This window comes from Labrus mixtus, chromosome 2, assembly GCF_963584025.1.
Source record: "Labrus mixtus chromosome 2, fLabMix1.1, whole genome shotgun sequence".
Classification (NCBI taxonomy): domain Eukaryota; kingdom Metazoa; phylum Chordata; class Actinopteri; order Labriformes; family Labridae; genus Labrus; species Labrus mixtus.
Window position 1 is genome coordinate 8,587,271 of NC_083613.1, and position 11,626 is coordinate 8,598,896.

Below are 11,626 nucleotides of genomic sequence, written 5' to 3' on the forward strand. Positions count from 1 at the left end.
AGAGTAAACAGAGCTTTACTCAGTGTTTACACTATGTCTCTCTGCAGACATCAGACCTGATAACACACACACACACACACACACACACACACACACACACACACACATTCACTCACTCACTCAGTGAATGACCCTGACCTCAGGGCCTGCTGCCATCGCTGGTTAAATAAACCTGCATGTGTGTCTAAATAAAATGCACTTACACAACTGCTTGACCTCTGACAGTGCAGATGATAAGACAGACAGATAAGAGTCAGGTGTGTTTTTGTGAAGAGAGCTCACAGGTCAGACACTGAAGACTTTTTCATTCACCTGGAATTTCACCACATTCCTTTGTTTCAACATCTCTGTTCATACAAGTAAGGTGTGTGTGTGTGTGTGTGTGTGTGTGTGTGTGTGTGTGTGTGTGTGTGTGTGTGTGTGTGTGTGTGTGTGTGTGTGTGTGTGTGTGTGAGTATGAGTGGTATGTATGCATGTGCTGTGGGTTGCCTTTTAATTCAAAGCAGTTGTCAAAGTCAAAATGCAGCACATAGTCTACACATTTTCCCAAAATTTAGTTGGGGCCATGGAGGCTGCTATAAATGGACCAGCAGGGCTAAGCCTTCTGTTTCTTATACAATAAATAGTAAATAATGATTCTTCAAGAAACTACAACAGATTGTTTTGAACTTCTATGACACATAGAGTGGCTCCTGAACTTAAAGAGCCCATATTATGCCCTTTTTGGGGTTCTTATATTTAATCTATGTTCCTACTTTTGTACGTTCACAATAGCTAAAGTCTGAAAAAAGTGTCTGTTTTCATGTACTGCTCCTCCTTGCTCCCTCTACGCTCTGAGTCCGTCAGCTACGCTCTGCTGAGCCCACACTGTTAGACCCCACGTGGGCCAAGTCTGCTCTGATTGGTCTGCCGATCCGCTCTGTCGTTATTGGTCAGTTGCTCAGCACCCTTCTCGGAAATTTCAACATGAGCTGCAGAGCTTGCCACAACGAGCCAATGGGCTTAGATCAGTGATCTCACACTGACATATTTTTATCGAGGGGGGCTAGAACCGAGCGTTACATGCGGCTAATGCTACAGCTAACAGGAGGACGTAGGAGAAGCCGCGTTTCCGCGGACTTTGAATTTTTGCACATAGATGTGCCTAAACATGCACAGGACACTTGGAAAACACACTAAAGAGCATATAAAACCAGAAAAAGCATAATATGGGACCTTTAATAGTTACAAGAAAAACATGCACTATCGCTAAACTTTAATATCCTCTTCCATTAATTTCCAGAGTGTAAGTGAGTGACAGGTGTCATGGCACGCCCCCTTGATTTGCTGATTTGTTAAATTAATTCAACCCACCATGTTTATTGTCACTCTGGATGTGGGTACAATCCAACAACTGGTCATTGACGCGATGGCTGTAGCGTTACAGACCATATAGAGATGCTAACAAACTAACTTAGCATCTCTTAGGCGATCTTAGGCTAAAATAACCACAATGGTGATGTTATTCCTGCTATCCCCTTAATTAATGATGGCATCATGTGTTAGCATCAAGCTATATCAAACTGGTCAATTGGTGAGAAGTTGTGGCCATGCTAGGTGAAATGTACCTGATGAGTTTAGGTAAACTACTCTTAACTGAATTAGATGAATCATAACTTAGTCCATATTGACTGTTTCACAGAAGTAGACAGAAGGACGTTAAGCTCCAAAAAAACACACAGACAGACAACAGAAGGAAAATACAACAGATACTCACAATGCCACAAAAAGGTGAACAGAAAAAAGGTCAGCGACAAAAAGGTCACTTGATAGACATTGTTTGATACTCAGATTTTTGTAGCATTGAGTGACTGTATGGACTTCTTTTCCTTGCGGCTGTTTCTGTTAGCCTTGCACCTGCATGATGTGTGTATTTCCACCCTCCCTCCCTCCCTCCCTCCCTTATAGACTGCCCCAAAACCGGATTCAACTTTTCTGAGTCTTGTGTAGGCCTTGGTTTCACTAGTTTAAAAGTTCTTCATCAATTCAATCATACAAATACATTCTTCATCTGCAGTTAGCATGTCCGCCTGAGAGGCGTTTGCTGGATGAAGTAGTCAGTGCTGTGAGCTCAAGGAATTATGTTGTTGCCTTTTCTTCATCCACACCTGCCAAGCAGCTTCTGAGCAAGGCACTTCTCCTCTGAACAGATCTGGTGGAGCTGCTCGGCGGTCCCCCTGGATAAATACAGGTTAGAAAAAAAAAAGAAAAAGGAGTGTGCGAGCAGTGAGGAAAACAAGAGTCATGCAGACTGAAATCAGATATAGAAGAATGTGTGTGTGTGGCTCCGTGAGGAAGCAATGTGTGGACAGACGGAGCGTTCCTCGTGTCAGGTCGCTTGAGAAGAGCCAGGTGACGGCTGGGGGCAGGAGGGCAGGTCAGGGGCTCTGCTGCTCTGTAAATACTTTGAATGGTGAAGGAGCACAGCAGGTCAAACAGCACATCAGCGACTCGGGCTTCCTATGTTGTGATGACAGGATTAGACTCAGGTCAGACTCTCCTGCGACCTCCAGATATTTAGGTTTCAGATGTGTTAACGGGGAAATTGAGTCCTTGTCGAATCTCTGGACTCAGGTGTAGGTGCAGTGGTTCACATGATGTGCTTTGTTTAAGGAGCTGAGGGGTAGTGCAGTCAATCGTCCTGTCTGATTGGTCACTGAGTTTGGGCAATGACAGCACACAAGGGATGATAAATACCGTTGTTTTCATTCAGAACTTAATGTTTATATGTGGTATAATAGCTGAATATTATAGCATGGGTTTATTTTTGTGAGTAAAACATTATCCATAACCTTAAAGCTCCAGTGAGGATTTTAGTTATAGTTATGAGACAGACTGAACAATGAACTGATGTCTCTAGATGACCTACAGAGAGGAAACAAGACAGTCAGCGTGAAGATTATTTATGTCTATGCTGTTGTTTTTTGTGTGACTGCAACCACTGCTGCCGGGAGGTGTCAGATATTAAAACATGCCGGCCTTGACAGCCTGTTTGTTGTTGATTGTTGGGCTTTTAGCCTGTATTTGGATAGGACATGGATAGTGTAGGAAATCGGGGAGTGGGGGAAGAAATGCAAGAAAGGAGCCTCAAGTTGGACTTGAACCTGTGCCGCCTATACTTAGGGGACTATAGCCCTCTGTAGGTGCAACCTAACCGCAAGGCCATCTGCACCGCGGCAGCGCTTATTTTATTTTACATTTTCCACAATGAGTGATACATTTGACTTTAAAAAAAAAAAAAAACACTTTAAGGTTGCCAAGTTTTGGAATCCCTCTTGTGTTTTAAACAGCTGTCTCTTGAAAAGTTTTACTCATCTGTGAAACCCATTCGTTTGTTTGTCAGATAAGCCAGTTGTCGCTGTCATTTGGCTTTAGCAACAGTACGAATCAAAATGTCATAAAATTACAACATGGAACTTATATTTACTTTATTGAAGGTCACTAAGAACGAGTCCTGGTACTTGAATTGGCAGGTAATGCGCACACTGACATAAAACTATAGCAGCTATAATAAGTTGTGTGTGTGTGTGTGTGTGTGTGTGTGTGTGTGTGTGTGTGTGTGTGTGTGTGTGTCTGGTTTTGGGGAGGGGGTTAAGGCAGTCTGTTACTTTCGGTATTTCTGGAAATGCGTTACATAGCTCAGGCTGTGTGGGGGAATGTGACGAGTCAGTATCATGCTTGCTGTCTCGACTGTTTTCTCACGGGAAAACCGCCCGAGAACCAAACAGGCGTTTAGCGCACATGTGTGACTGTTTGTTGAGTCAGAGCTTTTCTTTTTCCAATGAGGTCGACTATTGATACAACAAGCTAATGACGCAGGATTACTTTTAAGGCTCGAAAAATTAAAGTCACTCTTAAACACATTGAGGACTGAGCAGACCTATAGGCCTATACCCTTAAATGCCTTTAAAGTGGGTTTGGCACAGGCTGCAGGAGGTTTGGTTTGGGGAATGGTTGAAGTAAGATGCTGCTGTCCCTAACCTGCATGCTGTTCTAATTTTCTCTGTTATAATATGATCCATCTGGTTATGAAGCTATAACGCACACACTGACTTAAAAGCACAGGACGAGCTGACGTGCTAAACATAGTAAAACATCTGTCTTTAGGCCTATACCCGTTTCTGATTTATATTTGTCTTTATCTTACGAAGGCTGTTAGTTATTCTTATTACAGTAAATATGTATTTGATAATGATAATAGGCTAACTCTTTAAATGGAGCTGACCAAAGATTTTGCACACTTACGTACCCACAGCCGGAGTAACGATAAGCATCTTGAATCTTAACAAATAGATGGGCCTAAATATCGAATAGATCATAATAATCTTAGCCAAAGGAATTTAATTAAATTGTTGTAAAAATAGGTAAATACTGATCATTTTATAGATTGTGACAGGTCTTTAACTTGAATGAAATTTCATTTTGGCATTTCTTAACTTGTGGGACTTTTTTTTTATTTCTATTGTTGTTCTTTGTTTGTTTGTTTTTGTTACAAAATACGAGACTAGCACTCAGAGCCTGAATCACGCGCTGGTTGCTCTGGATGGCCTATAGATAAGTATACAATTAGATTTTTGTAAAAGTTTGATCCATAATATGCTGTTGTAATATCGGCACAACAGGACTTTCTATGCACACATCTTTCAGTGGGAGTGTGTGGGAGTGGTTTGGAGCGAGCGCTCGCGTGTCACTCAAGCAGACTCTGCTCCTGGCACGCGTGAAGCGGACGTGAAGCGGAGAGCACAAAGCAAAGTGTTTGAAACAGTCCAGTTGTCTTGGGCCGCTGCTTGCGCGCACCGCTCCTTTTACAAACCTCTTATCAAAAATGTTTCCGCCCTCGGATCCAACCTTTGCCTTGGCTGAACCCGACATGTAGCCTGTGCGTTCTGAGAGGAGCTCATAGGGAGAAAACCTTGACTGGATTTCAGAGTTCGGAAACAGCAGAGCGCGCGCATCGCTGGTCTGCTGGTGCGAGGGTCCGGGGTCCGGGGATCGGACCGGCCACCATGCTCCGGCCGTGGGCTGCGCACTGGATTACAGCGGTGCTCCTGTGCGGGGCTGTGGCACAGTACTCCAGCGACCAGTGCAGCTGGAGAGGAAGGTGAGGAGAAAGCTGGACAAATGACCTCTCATCTCATAGAAAGCAGCACAGAGACCTTCACGATGTTATTGTCATAGCTGAGTCCAGCAAATCATTCAGGAATGGTTTTATGCGTGGAAAGGTCATTATTTTTCCTTGAGAAAATAGATTTTTTAAAGTGATTCTCCACTTTCATGTTCATGTACTAGGATACTCAATCTATGGATGTGAAATAAACTTAGGCTACATCTAGTGTTAAAGGGAGGGTCTTTAATCTGGTTCTTGCTGCATTTAACTGGATTCAAGCCAAGAGGAGTGATTTGATGGATGGTTTTTAGTAAAGTCTGTATGCCTTGCTGCAGGGAGGCCACTGTTGGGTCAGAGAAGAATAAGTGGTATTCATATTCAGGACCAGATCTTAACTAGATAAGGATGTCTTTGGCTGCCTCCGATGCGCATGGTCACTACTCAAAACCCTTGTGACATCAGAGCTCAGTAAATCAGAAGGAAATCTAAATTAAAATCTTACTTTACTCAATTACTCTTCTCAGAGTGGAATATGACTCACACAACAACTGAAACCAATTAAAAGAAGACGGGAGGTGCTTTGACTTTGGTGGATTAATTTCACAGGGCTCTCCATATCGTTTCATGCGTTATTTAAAACGTGCTCCTTGAAACACTTTGGAAGTGTATGATCTCAGAAATGTTTCCTGCTCCAGCTCTTATCAAAAAGCAAATACAGCTATAAGGCCCCTTTGATCACTTCTCCAAGTCCCCAAGCCATAAAAAAATGAAAGCCCGCGCTCCGCACCCCCTGTGTTGTAAAGTTTACCAGCCTCAGACTTCTAACGACTTAATAGCCCAATCAGATCCTGGTGTTGAGGTAGCTTAAGCACATCAGAGGCCAGCGACCACATCCGTCCAAAGTGGAAGATTTGCTGGCAGACAGCTGCAGCAGTGTTTCTCTTAATCAGTGCAGGATTAACTTTAAAACCCTTCCATGTGTTTCTTTAACCCTTCATTGCACGTCTTGATAGATTTTTTTGTGCTTTCAAGGTGAAATTGTCAGAGCATTTATGTGAAGAAGTGGCACTGTTGTTTTCTTTTTCTTATCAGCTTGATAATTTTAAAGCTTTTAGTTTGTTTTTTCTTCCCATGGGTAAAACAGCACACAGCATACCTGATGTAAAATACATGAAGTCAACATCTGTATTTTTTTGTGCAGCGGTTTGAGCCATGAGTCTCATCGCAGAGATGTGGAGCAGGTTTACCTTCGCTGCTCTCAGGGCTCTCTGCAGTGGCTCTACCCGACAGGAGCCATCATCGTCAACCTGCGGCCAAACACAGAACCATTATCAGGACACACTGCAGACCTCCATGTGTGCATCAGACCCCACACTTACTCCAAGGTGAAGCTTTATCCAGTTTTAGGAAATCAGTTCAGATGAGATCACAGTGGAGAATGAGATATGACCATTTCACTGTGCTTTCACAAGCTTATGTTTGTCATCTCTTCCCCTCCTTGCTCAGGGTTCTAATCTGTACCTGGAGCATGCCGGGGATCTGACGCTGCTGCTGGCAGAGAGAGACCAGGCTCGGGGCACAGTGCACTGTTTCAGCCTCACAGAGGGGGCTCTTTTTGTGGAGGCCGTCCCTCAGACTGACATCAGCCGGAGGATAACAGCTTTTCAATATGAGCTGGTGCCCAGTCAGGGGCCCGGGGCACACATGTACCCATACCTGCACCCTGGTTTAGGTAAGAGAAACCCCAAACTTACTTCACAAAATATTATTCTTTTGTTCTACATGTAGGGTAGGTAGTCTGATTCATATCGGGCCTTGCTTTTTTTCTATCTGACATTAATAACTGTTGAGACTTGTGACACCAGAAAAACTAATTTTCTGCTGAGTTTGCCTCCTGATTTTCTGTGAAAGCAGAGATACAGAATGATGTTTTCTGCTCCACTCAGGCTTTTATTATTTTTTAAAGTTCAGTGTCACAATTCACACAAGATCATTACAATATAATCCTGATGTTAGATTTATCTCAATACATCATAATGGAGGCTTTGATTCCTGTATTGAGCACTTATGAATGTTTTTCCAAACCATACCACAAGTATTTAAACTGATTTCACACATGTCAGATGATATTCTGCATCATTATGAAGTCGTGAGCAAGAGCTGTTTCCAAATGGATCCTGTTTAAATGATTTGCATTTGGGGCACTGATGACCTAGCGGTTAGGTCTGAGGCCCGTAGGCCTCTGAGCGGGTGGTCCAGGTTCAAGTCCGGCCAGCAGCTCCTTTCCTGCATGTCAAGATAAATTAAAATAAATGTTGAGTGTTTAAAAAAAGCCAACTCTTACATTTTTAACGCCGTGTTGAGGAATAAATACATGAACTCATGTACTGTCCCTAAGTAATCCTTTGAAATACATGAACTTAAAGCTCCTGTGTGGTGTTTCTAACTGTTTCTGAAACACACTTGAGTTTCTTGGTGATGTCTTTTTATGACCTACAAAAGCAAAAGAGACCATCAGTGAAGAGATTTAATGTGTCTGTGTTATTTTAAAAGCTTGAAACTGCTACCACGGGGTAGGTGTCATGAAATGAAGAGCACCACACTGCTGAAACAACCTCTTGTTTCATTCCCATGCCAAAGATAATCTATTATTGATGGATTTCACTGATAATGAGTAAGCAGGGTGGTATTTTTTGTTAAAGGCCATGGAGGCTGTTATAAATGGACCAGCAGGGCTAAGCCTTCTGTTTCTTATACAATAAATAGTAAATAATGATTCTTCAAGAAACTACAACAGATTGTTTTGAACTTCTGTGACACATAGAGTGGCTCCTGAACTTAAAGAGCCCATATTATGCCCTTTTTGGGGTTCGTATATTTAATCTATGTTCCTACTTTTGTACGTTCACAATAGCTCAAGTCCGAAAAAAGTGTCTGTTTTCATGTACTGCTCCTCCTTGCTCCCTCTACGCTCTGAGTCCGTCAGCTACGCTCTGTTGAGCCCACACTGTTAGACCCCACGTGGGCCAAGTCTGCTCTGATTGGTCTGCCGATCCGCTCTGTCGTTATTGGTCAGTTGCTCAGCACGCTTCTCGGAAATTTCAACATGAGCTGCAGGGCTTGCCACAACGAGCCAATGGGCTTAGATCAGTGATCTCACACTGACAATGACGTCGGACTGACACATTTATCGAGGGGGGCTAGAACCGAGCGTTAAATACGGCTAATGCTACAGCTAACAGGAGGACGTAGGAGAAGCTGCGTTTCCGCTGACTTTTAATTTATGCACATAGATGTGCCTAAACATGCACAGGACACCTGGAAAACACACTAAAGAGCATATAAAACCAGAAAAAGCAGAATATGGGACCTTTAAAGCATACTATTTAGACATGTACAGGACAAGCTCTGACCACAGGGGTCCCCAAAACCAACACAAACTGAAAGTCCCACACAGGAGCTTTAACTTTTTAAATACTCTCTTACGATAAAAAATATTTCAGAGGGATAGATTGTACTTTTCAACTGAATTTGACGACTACAGCTTCTGGTAATTTTGCAGATTAAAGTTGAACTCACAAACATATGATCCACTAATACCAGACACGAGCACAGACATAAAGTGAAGGTGACAAAAGGGCATGTTACTGTTTCACCCGTTTCTTCATCTAACACCTTCTCCTCCCCCACATCCTCACACTCCCCTGTCTCTGCCAGACTTGTGAAAACAAGCAGGCCAATCAAAAGGTCAGCCTAGGGTCGAGCACAAGTGTCAGCCAATCCTCTCTCATCTGTCAATCAAGAACAGATTCCCCCCAAAACTTAGGGAATTTAGGGAGCCCACCCGTAAAAATAAGAGCTGTCTGGTAGAGCGGCGGGACGGTGGGTGGAGAGGAAGGCTGGACTGCTCTCCTAATGGGACAGAAGAAAGTGTGTGTGTGTGTGTGTGTGTGTGTGTGTGTGTGTGTCTGGGTGCTTTATAGCTGTTTTTATAGCTGACAGGGTCAAAGAGCAATTTTGTGGTTGTGTCTCCTCCTTCACCTGCTGTTCTCATTCACATGCTCTCTTTACGTTTCTCTGGCATCATAAACAGTCACAAATACAGCAAAAAAGAGAATAGTGTTTTCACACATTAAAAAAATTCCTGGAAATTTCCTGGAACTGTCAGGGTGAGCTGCATGTATGAATGCAAAAAAGCTGAATTTATCGCCTGGACTTTACCTGGACTTTTTCCTGCCAGCCCCCGTAGTTAGTTTACAAATTAAGTCAGGGTGAGCCAATGCGTGAGCAGACGGGGGTGATGAAGTTCATATCATAGGACCAGTGTGATCATGTGCACATAGTGAAGCTTCATACTCTGTTTTCTTCACAAGTATGTACTTTACACTCGTTTTTGACACTGTGAAAACATCCAACATTTACAGTAGCATTGATGTAGAGGAAAAAATTATGTTTTGCCCATCCAACTAATTTCCAAGTCGGTTAAACAGAAATTTAAATTCCATTTAACCGACCAGTATCCAAAGGAAGAAAACACTGATAAAACAATCAAAATTGAGCACAATTCTGTTACCGATGAGCAAGGGTGATGACAATTATCTGTCTAGATACTTAACACGCTTAACCCTAGACTGACCCTGTCGCCTTTTCATGTGTGAAAACAGCTTTAGAGTGAAACAATTTGAGGACAGAAAACAGATATAGATATTTTTTTGGTTTTTCTCATGTGTAAGTGTCTAATGTTTCTTTTTTCCATGTTTTCAATTTCAGTCGCCTGTGAACCTTGTTCAGATGAAGACGTCCTCCTGGCTGTGTGTACCAGTGATTTTGGTAAATACAAACACACAGAAGTGCACTTTAAAAAGTTTTATGTTGTGAGACACACTTCTTCCTTTGTTTGACACAAGTTCTGTCTGCAGATCAATACCTCTCTCATGTCTGCTCTAATCTACTGTTATCAGTTAGTTAGTTTATCTTAGCATATGGACAGGATACAAGGAAAGTACTCGTAAACTTGTGAGCCACAAACTGCTTGATTTGGTGTCATGAAAACCGATCAGTGTTACGTTTTCTTAGACTCGCTGGATTTGATCCGAAATGACTGATCCGACCTTCAATCAACAAACTAGCATTGTAAAGGTTGTTTTGTTGTCCTCTTGATGACACACCTGACAAAGCTAACATTTATACTTTCACGCAGAAATATCTCTTTCTTAAGTGTGCGACCATCAAGTACCATAGGCTACTGCTGCTAACTGAGAAAAGGCTGCAGCAACAAAAATACTTGGGTGGATTGAATTGATTCAAGTGCCAGTGTTGTAGTCGAGTCCCCGGTGCTCGAGTCCGAGTCGAGTCTGAGTCACCAAAGAAAAATCTGAGTCGCACCCTAGCCGAGTCCCCTCCACCCAAGTTTGAGTCAAATTCTGAGTCCTCTAGGTTGAGTGTGAGTACAAGTTCCAAGATGGGCTTCTGTTCTCCACTTTAGCACAATAATGTGTTAATATGAGCTTCTGATCTGAGCTCTATCTCTTTATTATCTGAGTCTTCATGTTTATACTGTACCTCAGTCTTAGACGGTGTGGTGTTGTCAAAACAAAGAGTCAAATGATCATTTAATGATTATAAATTATGTTGAGCAGATGTTGTTGCACTGCTGTATGAAGGTCTTCTTCAACTGTTTCCTTTAAAGATTAGACAAGCTGTTTTCAGCAACTCTAAATGTTTACATAAGTGCAGTGATGTCATGGTGATGTCAGCAAATATCACGGGACATTTAAAACAGTAAAACCTGTTTGAAACTGTTAAAGAGACAGTACAGAGGACTGAAACACTTTCAGCATCTCAGCAAACACACCTGAACGCGTCTGCAGGGGAACACACGAGTCAGCCTTCAGTCCAAGCTGAAGAAATCATTAGGGCTTTTTTTTTGTATGTATGAAAACATAAACACAGTCTTCATCACTAAGTAAGTGGGACTCCTCCTCTCCATCCACTGAGTCTAAATGCAGTAAATGCTCGAGTCCGAGTTGAAACCCGAGTCATCAGTGTACGAGTCCAAGTCGAGTATCAAGTCCTGAAATCAGGGCTCGGGTCAGACTCAAGTACTACAACCCTACTGTTAGTGCTGCTCAATAAACCACCTTTTCATTGTCACACACTACAAAAGATTTTAATTAATCGAAAGAAAAGGAGAAATTATTTCCTGCAAACTGGAAATCCTTCTCACTCAGCATGTGAAGGTTTAACCCTTTGTTCTTTTGTTATCAGATACACTTTCATTTGAGCTATCTATGATGTATTAATGTTTCTCCTTCACTCTATATGTCCCGTTTATGTCTCTGTAGCTGGCAGTGGCGTCTTCCAGGGAGTGACATCAGGTACGAACGAGCACCCTCCTGCTGTGGTGACTCTGAGCCGACTGTTCCGTCAGAAGAGCCGGGTGTTTGCATGGAGCGGAGCCAGAGGGCGGCGGTGGAGTGG

At 42.7% G+C, this 11,626-nt stretch overlaps 1 protein-coding gene across 1 annotated transcript in view; it reads left to right on the plus strand.

Annotated features, from left to right (window-relative positions):
* The first annotated feature begins 4,724 nt into the window (after nucleotides 1–4,724).
* metrnlb (meteorin like, glial cell differentiation regulator b) overlaps nucleotides 4,725–11,626 on the plus strand; it is a 7,495-nt gene continuing 593 nt past the window's right edge. Inside the window, exons 1-5 of the mRNA XM_061026573.1 lie at nucleotides 4,725–5,140; nucleotides 6,348–6,531; nucleotides 6,653–6,878; nucleotides 9,917–9,976; nucleotides 11,491–11,622. Coding sequence (XP_060882556.1) covers nucleotides 5,046–5,140; nucleotides 6,348–6,531; nucleotides 6,653–6,878; nucleotides 9,917–9,976; nucleotides 11,491–11,622 — 697 coding nt within the window. The 5' untranslated portion in view covers nucleotides 4,725–5,045. The remainder of the gene's footprint in view (nucleotides 5,141–6,347; nucleotides 6,532–6,652; nucleotides 6,879–9,916; nucleotides 9,977–11,490; nucleotides 11,623–11,626) is intronic.